Below are 24,384 nucleotides of genomic sequence, written 5' to 3'. Positions count from 1 at the left end.
TTTAATTCAGTGTAATAAAACCAGTATGTTCCAGTTTTGATTTCTAATGCAATGGTTCAGTTGTTATCAAGGGGATGGGTGGTCAGTGACTAAAAATGCAAGACAAAAACGTCCTGAGATGAGTGAAGAAAAGGGAGGGAGGGAGGAGTAAGGGGTACATTGTATCCCCAAATGTTTGGAAGGGGGTTACTGGAACTGACAGGGTTAGACAAATGTCCTAACTTATCTTAAATGGCGCTGCAATGTCAAGGGTCCAGGGTTCGAATCCCTCTCGGGCTTGGTTGTTTGTTCATGTCCATTCATCATTTCATCACTCACCCCATCTTCTCAAATTAGCCAAGAGACACAAAACGCAAAGTAAAATAAACTAAATCAATCAATGAATCAACTTAAAAGTTCAAATGGTGGTGAGAGTTAAAAATGCATTGTTGTTAAACAGCTGCCTGTAATTAAATATGCATGTAAAAAACATATTGGAGTACAGTGAATTTGCTCTAAACAGATGTGTTTTCATATTTAAATATATATTGGCAGTTGGCTGTGAACATAGAATTTTTGTTTACATTTCTAATGAACGTAATGCTAAGCTTATAATTTCTTTTTCTTACAGTTCATATTTCTGAAGTTGATCCCTGTCCTTTTTCCAACATCTGATTTTCGCCATCCTGTGACAACACCAGCCTTGGTTTTCATGACCCAGATGCTGGGACAGTGCAAAGTGAAAAGTGCATCCGACATAGCATTTGGATTATACTTGTGTACTCTTATGCTGGAGGTAAGGTTTACCCACTCTTTGCATGTAGTAACAATGTTGAAACATAGGTTGTAAGTGACAACTAATGTTATGAAGAAGGCCGGCCCCAGTGGTGGAGTGGTTAACACATCATGCTGTGAGGCCTGGGGTCCTGAGTTCAAATCCCAGCCTGGGCATGAATGTTTGTGAGTGTCCATTCATCAATATCATCCCCATCTATGCAAATTAGCAAAAAGTCGCACAAAAAGCGAACTAAAATAAAGCAAATCAATAAACAAATCAACAATAAATGTTATGAAGAAAAAATAAAATATTTGCATATGTGTAGTATATACTTGAGTCAAGTACATACAGACCTAGAAAACGTGGAGAAGTCAGGAATGAACTTCATTTAACACTTATTATCATGATAAACACCATAGAATGGTTTGGAAGTTTCTTTTTTAAAACATGACAAACATCTGAAAATGTCAGGGAATTTGTTTTTTGCCAAAATGAGTGTGGACCCTTCCAATTGTACAAGAACTTCTATTAACGTTTGTGATGGAGTGGTTGGCACAGTGCACGATGATGGTAGAGTCCCTAGCATCACTCATCCTGTTTCGCTATTACCCAAAATTTGCAGGATATTTGGTGGAATACGATTTGGAAATAGTCCGTATAATACTAAAGTACCGCAAAATATATAAGAAATTATCAAAGGGTCATAATTCGATGTGTGATGACTGATGCCATGTCAGTCATATTGACCAATATTGACCATGTGCAGCATTTGATGAATTTATGACTGGTTATTATATGTGTTAGTGTAAAGTGCAATTTTAATGGCATATCATCTTAGCTGGCAACACTAGCAGGTTGAAATTTTGTCAGCAGATGCAGGCATGTAAATATCAGTTTATCAGTGAAATTGCTGATAATTATAGCTATGTAATACTTACACAGGTAGGATGTAATTTATAGCAGACGTCAGCCAGGAATATGGTTGGATAAGTGATTTTAATGTATAATTAGCGAAATAATGGCAAGTTAAATTCTTTGGTTTCATTTCTTACACTTTGTTCATGTATTTTGTAAAGAGCAAGAAGAAGACAGTGACTCCGGTACAAAAATTCTACCATTTTTGTTATTTTTCTAGTGATAATTAATGTATTAAATTTCATATTTATCCATTCCTACTAAAATATATATTGAAGAAAAATGTAACCAGACTATCCACTTTACACACAAAATTTTGTTTATTTCAACTTTTCATGTCTATATTCTTTCATATTTCTAAAAACTAAAAATACAAAATTATTTATTACTTACGTATCTATTTTGTACACCAACAACGTTTCGGGTCCTATATTTTAGCTATCCGTCTATTATATTCATGTCTATTTGATTTATAATTGAATCTATTTTTTCTAGTACACAGCCTTGTCAAAGAAGTTCTCCCCAGAAGCAATTAATTTCCTTCGTGGCGTAATCTATTTATCAATACCAAAGGACTCTCGGAGGATGAAGTCAGTTCCAGGCCCATTTAGACTTGTTGGCAGCGAAGCGAGTCTCCTGGTTTTGGCTGAGGAACAAGCACAGTAAGTTGTTCAGATTAGATTGATAGACACTTATTTTACATGTTGAATAAATATAAGGTAATTGAATTTAATTTAGTGTTCATTTAACTGGTCAAATAGCAGGGTGTCTACCTGTCAAAGAAAAAGTCAAGAAATTTTGCTAATTTTTTTACAGTGTAGTGAACTTACATTGTTATATACCTGTACAAGATTTGATAAAATTGAATATTTGGAAATCAAAAATTGTATTGAGTTGTGATTAAGATTTGGTCACTTTGTTACTTAACCCTCCGTTGCTCGCGTGGCGTCTACAAGACGCCAGAGAGTCTTATCAGTAACGATAACTTCTGAAACGAGGTAGCTTGGGTATTCCCAGCCTGGTACCTTTCTGGTATGAGCAAATGATTATTCAGAACAAGCTATGACAGTTCAAGTTTATGCGGTGAGAAGTTATTAGTGCTATTGTCTGCACCGAGTCTCTCTGACGCCACGTGAGTATTCGTTCATGTTACAAGATCGTACATACAACATCTGTTATAAAACACAAGTTCATTTGTACCCAAAACAAATAATGTGTTTTATCCAACTAAAAATGAAGTTTTTGTTGTGTATTGCTCGAGTTTTGTATTTTTATTAAATATGTAGGTTTTGTATTTTAGAACACTCAATGAATATCTGTTGCATTTGTGCCCAAAACAAATAATGTGTTTTATCCAACTAAAAATGTAAGTCTTTCTTGTGTATTGCTGGAGTTTTGTATTTTTTAGTAAAGATGTAGGTTTAGTAAATATATTGGTTTGAAAAACAATTCTGTTCACGCTTTGGTTCATCTGAACCACAATAATCCTCAAAAAAATATGTTTTCAATGCAGGTCGTTGCGTGAGTCTGTCAGATGCAACGCGAGCATCGGTGTTAGGAAAATTGGCACAAGCAAGGCAGGGTTAAGAATTACATTTTTGTATGTGTGATGTTTTGTTAAAATATTAAATAATCCCAACTAGGATGAACTCTGAAGCATTAATTTTTACATGCATTAATAATTAAAGAAAGTCTTCTTAAAGTACAGCCTCAGGGTTCATATTAACCGGTGTTGTGGTAGGTTTTTTTTTATTGAATAAAAATATCAATTTTTCTTAATTTTGCAGCTGTACCTAAGTAGGGGCAATTAAGTAACTGTTAAGAGGAAAAAGTCAAGAATTTTGGATTTGTTATTTTGGTGGACACCCTGAAAAACAATATTTTTTTTCCGTCTCTGGAAATCTGGTTTTGTTGCAATCAGGCTAATGGGGCTCTGGCAATCAAACCCAAAGCCAGGAAAATCATCTGTAATCTCCCTTGATTTCTATTTATCAGTGAATAGAGAAGTGTGCGAGGAAGAAACTGACCATATACAGTGGAACCCCGATTATACGTTTCAGATTTTACATTTTCATAAATCATAGGTTCCATCTTGATGCTCCCAACATAGCAAAATATTTTAAAATTTTCCTCAATTTTACATTTTCTTACATTTTAAGTTTTTTCATCTTGGACCCCTGAAAAAATGTAAAATCGACGTTCCACTTATTCACAACCTCCATTTCACTCCCCCTTCTACCTCTTGAAAAGTTTATAGTTCTAATTTTTTTAATGTTTTCAGTACCACCATTTCAAGGTGGATGCATAAATATTATCAGACAATGCTCATCACTATTTTGATTCTATTTTCTGTTGCATTCTACATGTTTTTAAAGTATGAAATTGTACCGATTTCAGCTCGGAGGTTGTCAGCTGTTGCATTCATGTTTTCTTTCAATTCTGAACAAAGTGTGTGGTGGTAATATTTATGTACTCTTCTCTACTTTTATTTGTGTAGTGAATAAAATAAGGTAAGGCAAGTGAAAGCATAGTTAAGGTGACAGAAGTGCGAAAAGATTGTATAATCCATCGACACTGCCAGCCTTCCTTTTACCAAAGTGGTGTTTGTAGCTGGACCCTGTGGCTGAGTGGTTAGCACATTGCTCTGTGATGCCAAGGGTCCCGGGTTCGAATCCTGCTCGGGCTTGGTTGTTTGTGAATGTCCATTCATCAATTTCATAACTCATCCCCATCTTCGCGAAGTAAAATAAACTAAGGCAATCAATCAAACCAAAGTGGTGTTGTGCTTCTGTGGTCAAGAATGGTTCAGCCATCAGTAGTTCAAGGTTCTAACCACGTAAGGACAATGGTGTCCCTTTGTATTTGTTGTCACCAATCCTCATTGCTATAATTAACTTAAAAAGATCCATTGAAAGTAGGGCTGAGCCGATACGAGTAGTATCGGTATGAGAAAGTATTGGTTGGAATTCATCTACCGATTATTTCCTGACATTTTGGTCTTTCAGGAGGTGCGCAAAATCCCACGTGACACATTCGCAGAGTCTAATCATCCTGGATGTTATGCAAAATTCAAACCTTTATTTTTACTTTGCACCAATTTTACACAAAAAACTGTATTTTGTGATTACATAACATCTGTTTTAATATTCTGATGTTATTCTTCAATGTTCTAAAGCAAATTTCTTGATAAATTCATGCATGTAGTTTTTGAAGAATATTTACACACCAATATTGATAAAAAATTTGAACAAATTTTAATTATTTCAATTTTCAAGTATCCGTATTGGTGGGAATCGGCAAGAGTATCCGTATTGGTTCAGCCCTAATTTAAAGAAAATGAAATATGAACAAACATATACAAGTGTTAGGGTTGAGCAGGTACTGATGCATCAGTATTGGCTGATACCAGTGCTGTTGGTTTCAGAAAGTATCGGTTGTATTTGATTTATTGATATTGACCAATATTTTCCCATAATTTTTGGTCTCTTGCCGGGTCTGTTAAAATGCCAGGCAACACTTTCACACACAAATTTTTAAGTTTTCATTTACTTTGCATCAATATTGTACATAAAAAACTGCAAGAGTTATTTTTTAAGTAAGGTCTGTTTTGCAATAAAAACTAAGTAAGTAAATGTTGTTCAAAAAAACATTTATTTTTTTAAACATTTATCGTAACGAACTATGACTTTTTGGATGCCCTTCTCATATACCTCTGCCGCCTGTGATGATAGCCAGTTACTCACGGTCGTTTTCACTTCTTCATCATTGTCTAAACGCTTGCCACCCAGGAAGGTCTTCAGATGGCGGAAGAGGCGGTAGTTGCTATGCGCAAGGTCTGGACTGTATGGCAGATGATCGAATACCTCCCAGCCAAAAGATTCTTTCAGATCTTGAGTTTGAGGTGCAGCATGTGGCCTTGCATTGTCATGAATCAGTAGGACACCGGCTGACAGCATTCCACGCCGTTTGTTCTGGATTGCTCGATGAAATTTTCTTAGGGTCTCACAGTAGGAAGCTGAGTTAATTGTTGTTCCTTGCGGCAAAAAGTCCACAGTGCCTGTCCCAAAACACAGTTGTCATGATATTGCACTTTGAAAGTGTCTATTTTGCTTTCACTTTGACCAGCGATGATGTGTTGACCATCCGCCATACAGTCCAGACCTTGCACCTAGCGACTACCACCTCTGCCGCTATCTGAAGACACGCGTTTAGACACTGATGAAGAAGTGAAAACAACCGTGAGTCACAGGCAGCAGAGATCTATGAGAATGGTATCCAAAAACTCGTAGTTCGTTACGATAAATGTTTAAACTGGCAAGGAAATTATGTAGAAAAATAGAGAAGTGTATGCAAAATGGACCTTTCTTAAAAAATAACCCTCGTATATTTTGTGTTTACATAAAAATGTATTTTAATGTGATTCTTGAATATTTTGAAGCAAAACTCTGGTAAATTGATGTTTATAATTGGAGTAGAATACCCACTAATATTAATCAATATTTTGAACAATTTTTAATTGTTAAAATTGTCAAGAAGCATCAGTATCGATATGGTTGGGAATCGGTAAGAATATCTGCAGAAGTATCGCTATTGGTTGAAAGTGGTATTGGCTCAGCCCAATATTTTTTATTTTTTTATTAACTTGTTACGAGAGTGGTGTAGTGTTGTGGACTTGATACAGTTTCCAGAGTAATGAACACGAGACAGCAAACAGGTGAGTGTCATTGCCCTAGAAAATGTGAAAGTTAGTTACAGAGTAAGTGTTGAGTTGATAACCATTATAACTGTAATATTACCAAGATTTCTTACAACTTTGTGTGACCTGTGGGTAATATATGGTGAATTAAGTTCACATTAATTTTGCAGAAGCGAGTCAGATTGGAATTTCATGAAGCTAAGTGACTTGCTGAGAGACAGTATTACTGAAGACTTTAAAGTGCGTGCTGTGTGGACTGCAGTGAAACTCAGTGCAGAATTCGTTTCACACTTGGAAGAACTAAGTTCCGCTTTGCAAATCTTTGAACCTGTCATGGAATGTTTAGTTTTGATGCCAAAGGACAAATACCCACAAGCATTGCAGGATGAAATGGATGAAGTGGTGCAGAGGATAAAGCAGTTGAATGAGAGGAAGCTGGAGTATCTGGTGTTGGAGAAGAAAAGGCCAAAAGCTCTTAAACTTTATGAACCGAAATTCGAGCAAGTGTAAGTAGTGTGCATGTTTCGATTTGATTTAGTTTTTAAGTTCACTTTATGCACAGGAAGGCTAATCGGGACTGGACCGTGGGATCTAACCACAATGTGCCTCCACTGGGTATCGAACCTGGGATCCCTTGATTACAAGGCAATGCCTAGGGAGCGGAAGTTGATGAAATGTCATATTTTTTCTGACATCTCGGACACGATGCTCATTAAATACACACAATATTACACTTCGTCTACAACCCAAAAAAGGTAATTTTAAAGTGCATTTTTTTGCATTTTTTGGCAATTTTCAGGTTTTAGGTCATTTTCCCCGATTTTCGGCATTTTTCGCAATATTTGGTGTATTGTTTCATCATATTTTGTCACTTCTTTCATTTGGGTAATATTCTTGAGTCTGTTCACCAAGGTGAAATATATATATCGCAGGATTGCAAAAGAAATGCTGAACTGGTGACAGTCTTTGTTGTGTCAGGTGAAACCACCTGGTGTCCGTCTGGGGCAAACTCAAATTTAAGATCAGATAAGGAGATTGCATTTTGTTTATTTTCCTTTTCATTTAAATTTTTAACCCAAAGCTAACAAATTTAATGGCCATTTTTTGCATTTTGTACGTCATTTTTTCCCATTTGTTAGGACATTATATAGGTCATATATTTTTTAGGTCATCAACTTCCGCTCCCTAGCAATGACGTTAGCACTACGCCACAGGGAAGGCTGTCTACATGTTTCAATTGTTAGAATTTGTATTTGTTTTTTAAGTTCTGGGACCAAAGTAAGAGATCTTCCCAACCATGTGACTTAACATGTTAAATGTTCTATTTATTAACTTGACTCTGAAAGCTTCGATTGATTTGGTTTATTAGACATTGCTTTGCTGTCACTTTTGGCTAATCACGAAGATGGGAATGAGTGATGATAGGATGAAATTGATGAAGGGACTCGCACAAAAATCACTCATGCCCAGGCCAGTATTTGATGTGTTAACCACTGCCACGGAGGATGGCTGAAAGCTTTGCTTCAGGCTTCAATCACAATGTGGACTTCGTGTTTCTCTTATTTGTTTGCTGTAGGGCTTCAATACCAGCAAGTAATGCAAAAGTGTAGTCAAAACACATTGCACCTTCCCATGATTGGCTGAATTTGTACTTCAGAACATGTCAGATTGCAGAACAGAGCTCCATGTAATATGAGGGTTGGGAAGTAAGTCATGGCAACCCAGTAATAATTCGACAATCGAAGGATGTATTAAAAATTTGTTATATACAACTGAAAGAGTATCCATTATGGATATTTTGTTGGTAGGAATCATGAACGAAAACCCAAGCAACCCTGTGACATACACATGTATTAATGAACAAGTTACAAAAACCTGTCTGACCCTGTGACATACACATGTGTACATGTTACAAAAACTTCTCTGATTATGACAAACCGTACACAAGCTGCCTTACGTGGCCTTGCATTATCATGGAGTATGATTGCATTATGCAGTAGATCTGGATGCTTCTCCCTAATGGCATGTCTTAGAACTCCTCCACATTGATGGCAGTGTGCTGTGGATAATGCAGGAGATTATTTCGAAGGTTTGTCATAATCAGACAAGTTTTTGTAACATGTGCACATGTGTATGTCACAGGGTCAGACAGGTTTTTGTAACTTGTTCATTAATACATGTGTATGTCACAGGGTTGCTTGGGTTTTCGTTCATGATTCCTACCAACAAAATATCCATAATGGATACTCTTTCAGTTGTATATAACAAATTTTTAATACATCCTTCGATTGTCGAATTATTACTGGGTTGCCATGACTTACTCCCCAACCCTCGTATATCCAAAAAAATGATAGTCTTAGAACACGATGAACAAAATGCTAAATTAATAATTACCATATTACAAAGGGTACCATGTTCCAATTTAGTTGGGACAGTACTTTCATTCATTCACGGTGGGCATGGTAAACATAATTTTAATATAGTATAGGTGATGTACTTTGTAGACACTATAACCTTTGGTAATGAAGGCAGTAATCGTTCAAAATTCATCATCATCCTTCGCCGTTTCCTGCACAGATAGGCTAATTGGGACTGGACCTACTGTTTGAAGTGAGATCCAAGCCACTATGTGCATGCTCGGTATCGAACCGAGGTGGCAAGTTCATGTGTTGTTGACAGCTCACTTGGGCACTGAGGCAGCCAGAAAAGAAGTTAAACAGGGAACTTTAGTGTGTGTCAGAAATTGCACAATCCAAATTTTGATGGCTTATAACATGAAAACTGTAAGGGAGATTTACACCAGGTTCTGCATTATAATGCCTCATCCCTTGAGATATTTTTCAATGCTTAACATTTGTCAGTTTACTCCACACAGAAAATTATATTAATTAAGTTTTCCAGAATCTGTCATTTGCAACCAATATTAGTCATGTGCAACATCTGATAAACATGGAATTAGTGATTATAATGGTTAAGTGAAAAAGTGCCATTTGAAGGGCATGTCACCTTAGCTGGCAACACTAGCTGGTCGAATTTGTCAACAGACACAAGCAACATGTACCTAAATATTAACCATGCATTTAAATGAAAAATCATAATTTTCCACTGAAATTTGACTTTTAACTGTAAAATTTTGTGTGCCTGGCAACACTAGATGCATTCCAGCAGCTTGCTTGGAATGGCAAGAGTGAGTCAGTTGCCGTCGAGACTATATTCTTTTCAATCCCTGTGCTAACTTTTTTTTAAATCACTCACAGTTTGGGCATTAAATGCCCAGATTAAATCATTAAATGAATTATGTAGGCTATCGTTGATTAATAACACTGGTCTACGTCCATTTTGCTGACTGGAGTCTGATGGTTGTTCTTTAGTAATTCGAGGGTGGTAAATCCAAAACCGAAATCCGTTTTTTTCTATCACGTCAGGTTTCGGAGGAAAATAGAAAATTATCTAATATTAGGGATGTATATTTAGAGCAATGAAACAACGTAGTCCGTAAAGAGGTCACAAGATGGCAGCACATGGAACATTATAGTGATTATTATTTAAATCAGTTATTCGAACATTGTTAACCTCAAAACAAAGGACAAATATTACTAACTTAGTAAGGAAAGCGTATAGTGCATATTTCGGGATTAAATTGGGTGATCAAGATAAATCCTGGGCACCTCATAAAGTATGCAGGACCTGTGTAGAAAAGAAGGAAAGAAATATGTTAGCGTCTGGAACAACCTTCATGTATCTGGACAGAGATAGGCATGTATTAAGATATTTTCAAAGGGACGAAGAATATGTGTATTGTACAGATGTGAAGGGACTAATTGAAGCTATGGGATGTACGTATAATGCAGAAGAATGGAGGCTTTTTATTGATAGCAAGAGGAGTTTGAAGTGTGTGTTGATACATAATGGCAATAAGTTAGCATCCATTCCTGTTGGCCACTCCGTACATTTGAAGGAAAGCTACGAAACAATGAAAGAACTGCTTCGAAAGAAAAAAAGTATGCAAATGACAGTTGGCTTGTGTGTGAAGATCTCAAGGTCATTTCAATGTTACTTGGTCAACAAGCAGGTTTCACGAAATATCCATGCTTTTTGTATTTATGGGACAGTCGAGCAAGGAACGAACATCGGGTACGAAGACTGTGGCCTGCCAGGAAAAGCTTTGAAGTCGGGGCGAAAAACATCCAGAACAAGCCGCTTGTTGATCCTAAGGAAGTGTTACTTGCTCCACTGCACATTAAGTTGGAATTAATGAAGCAGTATGTAAAAGCTCTGGATAAGAATGGGGCTTGCTTTAAATACATTTGCTCAAAATGTCCTGCATTGACTCATGAGAAAGTAAAAGCAGGTATTTTGATGGTCCTCAGATAAGGATGCTAATGGAAGATGAAGAATTCTTACAAACAATTAACCACACAAAGTAAGATGTATGCTGTGCATTTTCTGATGTCAATACAAACTTTCTTGGAAACTTCAGGGCGCACAACTACGAGGTTCTAGTTGAAAATTTGTTGGTGACGTTTCAAAAGTTAGGAGTAAATATGAGTGTCAGGCTTCACTTCCTGCACAGCCGCTTAGATGTATTTCCGTCCAATCTTGGTGCCGTAAGTGAAGAACAGGGCGAACGCTTCCACCAAGACATAAAAGCCACGGAGCACCGATATCAGAGGAGATGGAATGAAAACATGATGGCCGACTATTGCTGGTGCTTGCAGCGTGACGTTCCTGAGGCCACGTACTCCAGAAAATCAAAGAAACGAATAATTTTGCCTAAGTAGGTATGCATGTTGTGCTATTCTGTGGTGTATGTTAAGTTTAGCATAAGTACAGGCATCAGGTGCTGACTGTATGTGCTCGTGAAACAAATTGATCAATTTGCCGGAATTACCTAAACTTTTTGTTCATTAAGAACTCCCTATTGAGAAAATAGAAACGTATGCGAAGTGCTGTTGGAATGTAGCCGGATATAATTTTCTGAAAATTTTGAAATGTGACTTGTCAAACAATGCAACTTAATACCTGTTATCAGCTCCGCCACCTTATGTATAGTCCTATAATTTCATTATGTGCAGATATCTATATGGAAAATTGTTGGAGTTTAGCCCAGTATTATAATATTGTGAAAATTTTCAAATGTGATTTGTGAAAAATTGTGACGTGATACACATTTTCCGACTACATATTTGGAATCAGCGACATCAAATTATATAGAATCAGTTAAAATATCTAAGTCAACAGAAAAAGAAATTTCATTATGTGCAGATATCTATATGAAAAATTGTTGGAGTTTAGCCCAGTATTATAATATTGTGAAAATTTTCAAATGTGATTTGTGAAAAATTGTGACGTGATACACATTTTCTGACTACATATTTGGAATCAGCGACCTCAAATTATATAGAATCAGTTAAAATATCTAAGTCAGCAGAAATCTTTTTTTCATATGTAGACCAGTGTAATTTGTGGGATTAAACATTCTCATGTTTTACTGCCTCTGGTGCCAAACCTATTTTTTACTTTTTTTTTCTCTCTTCTGCAGGTACGAAGGCAAGAAGTTCAAAGTGATGTCAAAGGAGAAGCAAGAGCGAGAGAAATTGATGCACAAGTACAAGAGGGAAATGAAGGGTGCTATCAGAGAAATCAGACGAGATAGTTCATTCCTAGCAAAGCAGCAGCTGAAGGAACAAATCGGAAGGTATTGCATCTTTACATTTGTTGTCATACAAGAGGTCTCATTTTCCTTTCCTTTTAGCGGTACATTAGCACATTAGATTTATTGAAGAAATTCAAACTTTTATATTCATAAAGATTAGGGATTGACCAATATGAAATTTTGGCTGATACCGATAAAGGACCAATACTGATATTCTACCGATCCAGTATAAAATTCCAAATGGTGCATTTACCTTCTTAATAAATGTATGATACCAGATGAACCATAATAAATGTACCAGATGAACAAAGTTTTTGCAATGCAAAAGAAGCTGCATGTTTAGATATTTACTTTTAAAAGTACAGATATATGTTACATGTTTATGCCCTTAAAAATTATAACATATTGGCACAATATTGCACTAAAATGTAAAAGTAAAAAAAAGGTGTTTTCCTGTGCTTTCCACCATGTCATGAAGGCATATGGGGGTGTGGAGTTTGGACCCCACACTTTCTTGATCACGGCTGAAAATGGGGGTGATGTGATCAGCACCATGGCTCTGGCTGCCTTTAGCCCCCCCCCTTCCCCCCCCCCCCCCCGAGTATCCTCCAGGTACCCACTTTATATGATGGGTGCCAGAGCTGCTAGAACAGGTGCAAAAAAAAATTTTTGGTGATCAAACCAGGGTCTCTCGCATGGTAGTCTTGACTAAATTGTAAGATATTTATAATATATATAAATATATTTATAAATATTTGAATTGGTAAAAGTATTGGTAATTTTACTGATAAACCGATATTTCTGTATTGGCTGATACCGATGCGGATTAATCTTTCCCCAAATATAAAGTAAATGAAATTAATTATTTATGCAGTTTTATTTTACTTTCTAATAATTAAACCCTAATCATCATTTTCCAGTCTGAATTCTTAAGAGTTTAACATTCTCATGAATAGTTACAATGTAAATATTACATTGGAACTCCCTCCCAAGTTTTTGCATTGCAATATTGAAATATCGTGTTTATATTAGTATAGTTTTGCAAGGTTTAACCTGTATGTAGCAGTTGGAGCATAAATTATATTACAGCAAAACCTCGTTAATCCAGAATAATGGGGGGGGGGAGGATAAGTTGACCGGTTTAATGAAAGTTTATGATGGTGTATTTAAAGGGCATAGGCCTAAATACAGTATACAGTACTGGAAACAGAATTTCATCAGTGGTTAACTGCCTTTTCTTTGGGAAGTTCTCTTGACTTGTAGCCACATTTAAAACCTTGCATTCTGTTTTTTTTTGGTCCGGATTAAGCGAAGTCCAGCTTATCGGAGTCCGTATTAACGAGGTTTTACTGTATGTCGAAGTAAGCTAACTCAGAGGAAAATGTGTGTAAAGAAGGCATTTAAAATGAAAAAGAAATTCCTTATTGTATAATGAAAGGCTATTTGAAAGATGCTAAAAATATGTATTAAAATTAAGAAGCTGATTTTAAGGAAAGATGTGTGTGCACTATGTTCAGTATCTACAAACTACTAGTCCGAAACCTAATAGACAAACCTACTTTTTCTGCTGAACGTTCTCTGTTACCATATATTTTGCTTCCTTGATAAATGCAGCAGTAGGTACCAATAATGCACAGACCACTTGCCATTTTAAAGAAAAGCCTTTCTCCTTGTAAACTTAATAACATTGCAAGGAATGTAATGAAATTGTTCTGTTCCAGGGATATGGAAAGGAAACGAAAGGTGAAGGAACTGATGGGTTCCTTGGCGGCACAGGAAGGGGATTACAATTCAATGAAGAGAAAACAGAAGTGGAATAAATGATCACATGTATTTTTGTAATAAAGGGATTTTCAGATCCAAACTGTCTATTCAGTTGCCAGAGTGCTCATAGAGTGAAATTCCTTCCAGTATTTCAGACCTACAGAACTTTTGTTCAAAGTTGTAATTGACAAGCAGTATGAAATATCAAATGAAATGTGATGTAACACATAAACATTATTGTATTTTAGGTTGAAAGCCTTTGTCAACCGTGATTATCCTTCTAGCCAAAAATATCCTGATCTACCCCTTACACTCCCACCATCCCTCCTGCACGTATCATCCCTATTTCAACAAAATCAGGCACACCTCATGTGCCCTCCTTCCCATTCACTTTTGTGATCCTGAGACCAGAAATATCTTTCCTGACAAGCCCAGAGTTGTTTTCAACGACTCTCCAACCTACAAAATATCCTTGTTCACAACACCCCTTCACACTAACCCACTGCTCAAGGTGCAAAAACCTGCCCACTTCATCACTTCCCTTACCCTCCAAATCCACAATGCAACTGGCAAATTTACACTCTACCTCAAAGGTACCTGCCACCTAAATTCCTTCCTAGAATTGAGATTTAATGAGATTATATTTTTACAAGGGGGATTTGATGTGTGGCGGGAAAAATTTGTTGTATAATTTCAAGTGCATATGAACCAGAAAATGATAACATAGCAGCCTATGCGTTATCGGTGAAGGTGAGAATGACATTTTAAACTTATTCCTTCAGTTCTCCCAGAGACAGTTACACAAACGTGAGTGATGGGTAGGTTCTTCCTGCTTTGTTGGTTTGCAACGTGACCATTGCAATACACTGTTGTGTTCAGAATTTTATCCACAGTTATGCATACTTGAAAGCATTCATGATGGATGCGATAAATACAGTTTAAGTATTACCTACGTGAAATTTCGTGTTTCTACGTTGCACCATTGGATCGTTATTTCTGATTAATTTAGAAGGATCACTGCCTTCATTCACTAAGGGTACGGCATCTGGAGCACTACAGTGAGCCTTCAAAATTAATCGGAAATAACTATCCAACGCAGAAACACGAAATTTCACGTAGGTAATACTTGGAAGCATTAAAATAAGCATGGCTACCATTTAATAAAAACATCACTGCACTGAGTTTCCACATCAAGTTAACTTATTTTATCAGTCAGAATTAGATTCATGGAACTGAATTTGTAATTGGTTTTTACCGGGCAATATCCGAGGAAAGGGGAAGTGGTCCTTAACCCTCCCTACTTGTTTGGATTTGGACAGTTCCAGGAATAGAGAGGACAACATCTGTGTTCGCGAAATGCAGCTTCCAATTGACAGAAGTGCTGAACGGCGATGTGAAAAAAAGTACCTAAATTGCTAATATTTTATGATACTTAAACAACAATTTAAGTGTCATAAAGCAACTGTTAAAAACATTATTTAAACAGAAAAAAAGTTGCACTGTTACAGATACAATTACTGGCTTTTAAAACTAACTAATTATAGTTACATTTCCTCAAAAACACTGGTTATTTATACTATTCAAATTTTATCAATGGCTTGAATTCTTTTGAATATCCACATGGTGGTTTAATTATTTTTTTATGCAAATGTAGCAACTGGCACACAGGAGAGGTTTTTTTTTGGGGGGGTAATGTAGCTGTAGCTTCAGAAATCTACAGCTACAGTGTCAGAATCACTTCAAAGTGATGGTACTGGTCAGCCTTGCAAGTTATTGACTACATGTTAATGCTGCAGAAAGCTCTTCCATTTTTTAAAACTGTTACAAAATACGTGGGCGTATCCAAAAGAAACCGAAGTAATTTTTTTGTGAACTTATTTATTCACAATTTAAGTACAAACCTTCAATCCCCTTCAAAGTACTCTCCACTTGCATTAAGACACTTGTCCAATCTTCGATTCCATTTTTCAAAACATTTTTTAGTCATCTTTTGTGATGCGTGACAGCGCCTCCGTTGTTTCTTCTTCACCTCAGTAACATCAGTAAAACGCTTTCCTTTCATGTCTCCTTTCATTCTAGGAAAGAAAAAAAAAGTCGCATGGGGCAAGGTCGAGTGAGGAACAGGGGTCATACCATGTTGGGTCCCCTTCGACCTGAACTCCCCCCCCCCCCTCCAAGAGTTTTTCATCTGGAGGTTTATCAAGTCTAAGCTTACAAGGTTGAAGATCCAGAGCATTGCCCAGTTGAAACAATGCATTAGAGCCACAGTTTACATCAGCTATGTTGGAGGTGTTTTGGTGGAACGCTGGCATCTGTGCCTAGACTTGAGGGGTGGTCACATTGAGTTATACTGATTTTGTGTCCTACTGTGATATATATTTCAGTACATATTGTATTTTGTGCAATAAATCCTGTTCATGTTGAACTGTATAGTGACTTTATGATCACCCTGTACTGTAGAGTAATAGCTTCACAGATCCCAACCTGACCTGCTGACATTTTTGGTTGTTGCAGTCGGTAGATCTCATTGTAAACAGTAACTCACGAGTTACCAAATAATCTCCTGATAATGTTGTCATTACTTTATTATATTCTCGTGTAAATTTTTTTTTCCTTTAACCACTTTTGGTCCAACCTATTACCTTTGCTGCACTAGTGATCTCTCGACATTCTCTGTACCAATGGAAATCGAGGGAAATATTGCTTGCTAGACAGTAAGGGGTGAATGGAAACCAGAGGACCAGCACTTCCACACAAGGCATTGGTACATTTGATTCCCCCATAACTTGCAGTTGACAGTGACATCATGCTTTTCTGCTAGAAGGGTCAATGTTCGGTATGCACAATAATTACACTAGTTTAGACCAACCACAGTTTAGGAAGGTCTTCCACCAAAGTTATGGGATTCTGCTCTAAACAGATGCCCAACATAGTGGTTTCACACACAGCTAGCAAAGAAGTCATAGAAAATCTATAAATGCAGTTTATTACATTAATAATACAAATTAACACGTATGCTACATTGTTTTCCAGTCTTGCAAGTACAATTTCATTGATTCAAAATTTCATCAGCATTAACAGTACATATGCCATTCACAATACTTGCTAGGATTGGAAGAACGGTGTTTTTTTTTTTAAGTTTGTTGTTTTCAAGATGACTTTTCTTCACCAGATCAAACAGGAAAGGGTTCCATCGGAACTGCAGTTTCCAAAAGACCTGTAACAATCAGGAAAAATTACATGGATACATAAGTCAAGAGTAATTTCCTCGGTGATTAAATTCCTATTAACAGTAAAGAGCATAAAATCATGTTTTGTCATTTTTCTACATAAATCAGAGGAACTTCAAAACATCTTCACTGTCATTCATGTATATGCCAGAGTGAAGTTCACCCAAAGCATGCTCATACATTTTAGTTTCGTATTTCAACATGTTCTTTTTATTTGTCATTATTATCAGTGATTCAATATAAATGTTAAAAATTAATAAAATTAGATTAATCAGCAAAGGTATTACAATTTACATACTTTAAAACAATTAAAATTCATCCTTCAGAAGTAATTTTTCTTCTGGGTATTTTTACCCAGTGCACAACTTAATCTTTGATAATTAAATAAAAATGTTCAAACTTAATAAAATTAGGTTAATGATTGAATCTATTATTATCTACATGCTTTGAAACAATTAAAATTCAGTCTTAAAAGGCAATTTCTTACGTCCTAGTGGAGAGCACGCATACTGCCGGGTTAACAAACATATTCCTCCATCTACATCAACTGGCAGAACATACAACTTACTGATGCTGAAAACCACTGATTATGTACTGCAAGTGCCAATTAGTTGTTGTGTAGGGATTCTTGATTTTCTGTATGTTGTAATTCCCATGATGTATATTTCTCAAGTATGTAATGTATAATGATAACGCATATTTCTGATCACAACTTTTTTACCTGGTGTTCCTATACTAGCACAAGCTAATTGCTGATATGGGGGGCCCAAATGAAGAAGTATGTGTTTTTGTGTTTCAGCTAAAACACTGTTTTAGGGGGCAACCCCCCCCCCCCCTAAAATGTCAAGATGATGAGAAATTGAAGTGGGGATCTGACTCCGAAACCACGTAAATATTGCATAGGAAGAAACTGGGGGCATAGGGCACTTCTATACACCTGCCAAATTTCATGGAAAACGGAGGGGGACACAGGGGTCAGATCCCCACGTCAATTTGTCCTCATCTTGACATTTGAGGTGGGTTTTGTCCCCTAAAACAGTTTTTTTAGCCGAAACAAAAAAACAACACATATTTCTTCCTTGGGACCCCTCTATACACCTGCGAAGTTTCATGAAAATCGGAGGGGGACACAGGGGTCAAATGCCCACTTAAATTTGTCCTCATTCTGACATTTGAGGGGGTTTGCCCCCTAAAACAGTTTTTTAGCAGAAACAAAAAAAACATGTATTTCTTCCTTTGGGCCCCTCTATACACCTGCCAAGTTTCATGGAAATCGGAGGGGGACACAGGGGTCAGATCCCTAACTTACAACTTACTGATGCTGAAAACCACTGATTATGTACTGCAAGTGCCAGTTAGTTGTTGTGTGGGGACTGTATGTTGTAATTCCCATGATGTATATTTCTCAAGTATGTAATGTATAATGATAACCCATATTTCTGATCACAACTTTTTTACCTGGTGTTCCTATACTGGCACAAGCTAATTGCTGATATGGGGGACCCAAATGAAGAAGTATGTTTTTGCGTTTCAGCTAAAACACTGTTTTAGGGGGCAACCCCCCCCCCCCAAATGTCAAGATGATGAGAAATTGAAGTGGGAATCTGACTCTGAAACCACGTAAATATGGCATAGGAAGAAACAGGGGGCATAGGACACCTCTATACACCTGCCAAATTTCATGGAAAACGGAGGGGGACAAAGGCGTCAGATCCCCACGTCAATTTGTCCTCATCTTGACATTTGAGGGGGTTTGCCCCCAAAAACAGTTTTTTAGCAGAAACAAAAAAAACATGTATTTCTTCCTTTGGGCCCCTCTATACACCTGCCAAGTTTCATGGAAATCGGAGGGGGACACAGGGGTCAAATGCCCACTTCAATTTGTCCTGATCTTGACATTTGAGGGGGGTTGCGCCCTAGAACAATTTTTTAGCCGAAACAATAAAACACTTATTTCTTTGGCCCCCTCTATACACCTGCCAAGTTTAATGGAAATTGGAGGGGGACACTTAGATCACCTCCCTTGTTAGTCTTACACTTTGTAATTATACGAGTATAACACTGCATATATTATAATGTTTTATTTTAATTTGTGAAACTGTAACTGTAGAACAATTGTATAATTTTTGTATAACATTTCTATCTTGTTAAATGTGTTAAAGGCTTCATCCTGGAATGTCTCACATTTGTGTGTGTTTCCATTTCCAATACATTCGAATGAATACATATTCGTTTCAATGGCATTTACAAAATCACCTCTGACATTTTATGTTAAACAAGTATGATAATTTTTGTGCAAGAGTGTGTTAGCCGATGCGTAGCACAGTATTTTAGGAACAACACTTGAAAAAAAATCTTGAAGGACTAACTGATGAAAAAACTCTTTGTAATCGAAGATGATAATACCGTTTAAGGTGTGGTAATATAATAATGGGATTGAGATACGAAACTCTCGGATCCAGATTCGAAACTTTCGGACCCGGATCCAGATCCGTAACTTTCGGATCCCTACTACCCACATACCATTTGGTAATCTCCACATGTCTGTAACTAACTTTATACTGTTATTGATTACAGCATTTTCTGAAAATCTGTAACTTTAAGAAGATGTTACATTTAATGAGTTGTCTTGTTGTTAGGACTTGGATGTTGGTCTAAAAATTATCTATGAAATAATCTAAACTTTTAAAAACTGTCCCATATACTTGTAAAAGTTGTCATATACTTTAAAATTCAACAATATCAAATGCAGGGCATCTACCAAAATAACAAATGCCAATTTTTCTGTTTTCTTAACATGTATTTAATCGTCTCGTACTTAGGTATTGTTGGAAATGAAGAAAATATATATTTTTATTCAATGAAGAACCCCTACCACAAGGTTAAGATGAAAACTGAAACTGTATTTAACAAGAGATTTAGACTTGATTTAATTATTAATGCATGTAAAAATTAATGCTTCAGACTTCATCCACTATGGGGAACATTATTTAATATTTTTACAAAACTTCACACATACAAAAATATAATTCTTAAGAAATAGAGAACATACCTTAACAACTCAACACAATTTTAAATTTCCAAATATTCAATTTTATCAATTCCCAGTACAGGTATGTAACAATATATTCACTATACTGTAAAACAGGGGTGGCTTCTTTGTACACACCAGTAATAGAGGATTGCCATAAAAATATGTGATGCCCATGGAGTCTCAAAATGAAATTGGCTTAACGTTACAGTCTTACATGCACAAAATACATTTTCCCAATTCTTCTTTAAACAATATATATTTTTTAATATTCAAAATCACAGGTCAAGGTCATCCACCTTGACAATACAGAATATGGAAATACAAGCATGTTATATATAATTTTCAAGGTTGTCTCAAATGCTTTCCAATGGACCACAAGTCACTGCACTCTAACTGAATTAGTAACAGGGTTACAACCACTTGAGGTTGACAAGGCTCTGGGCAAAACATAAATTTCTTCCCTCCGTAATTCCAAAACTTAAGAGCATTCGAGGCTGGAATTTGGTACCTAAATTAAATGCATTAAGGCAAACCTACGTACGAAAAATCAGGAAATTTGGAGATGGCTGAGTTGATACTGAGGCATGGAATGACCACACTGCATTTTTCTGACATATTTTAGTTTTACATGTAATAATGAGAACAAAAGAATGTGTTCACAACATGCAACAATTAGGGGCCCCCCAAAAAAAAGTCAGACAATTTTAAAAACGTCCTCAAAATTACAATTTTCTAAAACATTCCATTTTTTAATATTGGGTAATGGGCTTTACATGTCCTCAAAGAGTAGTCTTTTGTTGTGCTTCCCTGCAAAATTGGTTGTTGATGTTCGGGAATGTAGTTTTGATCCATTTTAATGCGATTGCATGTGGTTTTGTACGAAAATCTATTTCCGACGCGCTATTGCTGCTGCCGCCATTTGCTTTCTGCACGAGACCACAATATGCTCCATATTGTCCGTATATGCTAAATTGAACGAAAGGAGTGCTAATGGAACCTAGCAGGCCTAACCTAACCTACCTCGTCCCCATGATGGTTCGTGGGGCTATCGTGAATTTTTGGGCAAATGTCAATGGTTTTTGGGACTACCCGTGGATGGTTTGTGGGAAATAAGGAACAACAGTAAGTACTCGTTAATGTAAGAAATAGACATTATTTTCGTTAGAAATTCATTATTTTACCTAAATAAATGTTCCGCAATGCAGAATAGTACGTTAGCAATGTAAAAAATTGCAAAATAAATCATTGGTAGGTGTCTCTGGTATAGTAAAGTAGTACCAACATTTTTATTTTCTTCCTTTAACTTTTGTTATTGGGTGGGATAATGTGTAAATTTCACCTCTGATAAAAGCCTAGTCCCATCTCTCTCCACAACAATTAGTTCTTATGCTATGATTTTTTCTTTGCGTGGAGATCTTTTACAGGCAGGAGAAGCCCTATACAATAATAGTTAATATTGCAATTTGTCTCTCCACTTAATTTCTTGGCTCTGTCATAGTTCCAAATGTTTAATGATTTTTCGTATGTTTTATAGAAGTATCAAGAAGTCTTTTGGTATAGTGGAAACGAATGTGGAAGTAAGGTGAAAGCTTTGAGAAACTATCACTGAGTATTTAGACGAGAAATTATGATTTGAAAAGCAACTTATGTAAGCATTTGAGGCCAGATTATCATGTGATCAGGTGTAGGAAGCATTTACGGATGTTTTATTAACCTGAACCTGGCCTGCCTAACCTAACAACAAAAGCATGTACGGACATATTCCCCTTTGCACCCCATGCAAAAAAATTTTCCCTTCCTCGCCTATATATGAGTCTTTCTGCGAGTAGCCCTTCATTTCCTGTTGTCTTGAATACAGACTGCTGCTGCCACCTACTTCAACAGGAAATGAAGGGCTACTCGCAGAAAGACTCATATATAGGCGAGGAAGGGAAAATTTTTCCCCAGAAAACACTAAACCTCTGAAGTATGTGTAAAATAGGCATAAACAGAAATTGCACTATGTAAAAAATGCCTGTGTACCATAATTATTTCAGAATTAAACAATCGGAACTTGGGTTTGTCTTTATTTGATTTCCTTGGATAACCCTGAGGAAGAATCGGCCCAAGTTCCTTTTGTTATATTGCGATTTCATCATGCTACAAATGCAATTTTTACATGGTTTGATTTCGATGTACGTCTGTACTGTGGAGTTTTAGCGATTACTTAAGATTTTGTTCAATATAAACTTTCGTGGTTAATTTAGGCAGGTTAGGTTTGGTTCTCTTAGAAATAAAATAAAGTCCCTAAATGCATTATACTAAGGTTCGGATTTACTTCTACATTCATTCCCATGCTTCTACGATATTTACTGTCGCTTGTCGATGGAGAATATCTTGTCCAAGGAGGGTGCGCATGATTGCGTAAGGTAATTTTTAAGTTACATAACTTTTTTTTCGGGTCCAAACAGTGCTCATTATTTTAAAGAAGGTTCAAATTTCGTGTGACAATGATTTCCAAAATTCTACAATAATTAGTCTTTGTGCTAGGAGAAATCATAAAACAATTGGAACCGTTACCAAAGATCCTCTACACGTCATGTTCTAGTGAAAACACTGCGAGGATGAAACACTGACTATGGGGTTGCGTCATCTTAACACACGGAACATTGTACTCTCGTGCAGAAAGCAAATGATGGCAGCAGAAACAGCATGTCGGACAGAGATTTTCGCAGAAAACAACATGTTTTTGCATTAAAATGAATCAAAACTAGATTCACGAACTTCCACAACGCTACAGAAAATGATTTTCGAAAGTACTTTCTCCTGTAAATTTGAAGAAATCTGTTTCCCTTATACTATAATGTTACCGAAAAATGTTCCGCTATGCATATAAGGTAAGTACAAATGTAAATAATTCGAAAATAAACAAGTTAAATGTGTTTTCACCATATCTAACTGGTACCAAAATTCACCTAGATATCACATGTGCAAAATTTTCTGAATATTTACCGTTATTAAACTTGCACGCTGAAAATTATTCTTTAGAAAATTGAAAAAGCTAGTGGTGTCTTCACAATTAAAATTAGGTATATTACAATTCTTTACCTTTTACATCTTCAAGTTTTGATTTCTTGGCCAAGTGTTCCCTGCTATCTTCATGTTCGTCCTTTGAGATGAGGTGCTGAATAACAACTTTGTTAGGAACATACATAGCACGTTTACCACACTTGCGACCTTCCGCACGAATAAGCAATGACCTACAAGTGCTTGTAATGGAATGTTTTGCTTGTTCTGCACTTAATCCAAATAATAGTCCTAAATTCACTACATCATATGGACTTCTTAAAACATTTACAGATGCAGCACAACTACTGATGAAAACATTCCTTGATCTTCCAATTTTACGGTACATATGCGACAAGGTGAAGACATTTTCTCTGTGTTTTAAATTATCTATGACAGGTGCATAGGTAAGTTCAAAGTATATTCCTCTTTCTACGGCTAAATTGTACATTTTCCTGTTGAACTTAATTGAATTATGTGCCTTTGAGTCAACAGAAATTACATCAACATTTTGAGAAGTACAGATATTTTGAAATATATCTTGAGTAGTCGGTATAAGTGCAAAGATGTCATATTTTTTCAAATTGTACGATTGACTGAGTTCGTAAATTTGATGTACGTCTGACACTTTTACTGTAATTCTGTTGAACACCTTAAGAGCACTCCCTTCTACTGAATCTATACCTTCTACGGGAGGAGGAACAATGTCGTTTGTGTCACGAGCTTTGTTATCCCTCTTTGTAACGAAAATTGTTTCATCCAATTCTGTATTAATAGCTGCTACTCTGTATCCTAACTTAAATAATTTCATCAATATTGCTTTAAGATTTGCACGATTATATGCTTTAAGAGTTGGGCAATTACTGCGGTCTTTTACCACAATGTTTAAATCACAAAAACCTTGAATTGATCTCATATTCTTCCTTCTTGTGTGGAATTAAATTATTATCATAAAACAAGCAATGAAATTGAATAATATTCACTTGACAATACGTGCTATTTTCACACACTAACCACAGCTGAACAACAACAACAACAAAAAAAACAACCAACTTGACTTATCGCACCAAACGCAAACACCTTCTCGATCAAGCCCCGCCCATCGAACTTGTGACGTTATTTAACGAAAGTTTAAGCTGGTTTAAGCCAACAGTGGTGCATGGAACAATTTCAATCCGCGAATTCGCGATTAAAATTACCACCTGAGCGCTAGTGTCGCTTCCAATATGGCCGCTCTAAGTAGAATAGATAAAAGAGCAGCGTGTTGTCATGACTGGTATGGTAGAA

The 24,384-nt window shown here is 36.4% G+C and overlaps 2 protein-coding genes across 2 annotated transcripts in view; one reads left to right on the top strand and one right to left on the bottom strand.

Annotated features, from left to right (window-relative positions):
* The window catches only part of LOC145981626 (nucleolar protein 14-like), a 54,657-nt gene extending 40,775 nt beyond the window's left edge, over positions 1 to 13,882 (top strand). The window contains exons 11-15 of the mRNA XM_083115007.1: positions 611 to 775; positions 2,168 to 2,334; positions 6,539 to 6,874; positions 11,911 to 12,066; positions 13,746 to 13,882. Coding sequence (XP_082971133.1) covers positions 611 to 775; positions 2,168 to 2,334; positions 6,539 to 6,874; positions 11,911 to 12,066; positions 13,746 to 13,848 — 927 coding nt within the window. The 3' untranslated portion in view covers positions 13,849 to 13,882. The remainder of the gene's footprint in view (positions 1 to 610; positions 776 to 2,167; positions 2,335 to 6,538; positions 6,875 to 11,910; positions 12,067 to 13,745) is intronic.
* A 2,873-nt stretch (positions 13,883 to 16,755) lies between these two features.
* On the bottom strand, positions 16,756 to 24,144 carry LOC145981218 (ribonuclease P protein subunit p30-like). Its single transcript, XM_083114363.1, has 2 exons — positions 23,140 to 24,144; positions 16,756 to 17,005 (listed from the first exon to the last, which is right to left on the bottom strand). Exons 1-2 carry the CDS (start codon positions 24,011 to 24,013, stop codon positions 16,962 to 16,964), a joined length of 918 nt encoding a protein of 305 aa, XP_082970489.1. The 5' UTR covers positions 24,014 to 24,144; the 3' UTR covers positions 16,756 to 16,961.
* Between the last annotated feature and the right edge of the window lie 240 nt (positions 24,145 to 24,384).

The sequence above is a fragment of the Lepisma saccharinum genome, chromosome 29, assembly GCF_977018435.1.
Source record: "Lepisma saccharinum chromosome 29, izLepSacc3.1, whole genome shotgun sequence".
NCBI classification, from domain to species: Eukaryota; Metazoa; Arthropoda; class Insecta; order Zygentoma; family Lepismatidae; genus Lepisma; species Lepisma saccharinum.
This window is presented reverse-complemented; position numbering and strand designations above follow the sequence as displayed.

Bases quoted from the DNA above. Each gene is read 5' to 3' on its own strand.
- LOC145981218 (XM_083114363.1), bottom strand. From the start codon at position 24,013: ATGAGATCAATTCAAGGTTTTTGTGATTTAAACATTGTGGTAAAAGAC. The intron at 17,006-23,139 runs GTAAAGAATTGT...TGATTGTTACAG, and splicing joins AAAACTTGAAGATGTAAAAG to GTCTTTTGGAAACTGCAGTT.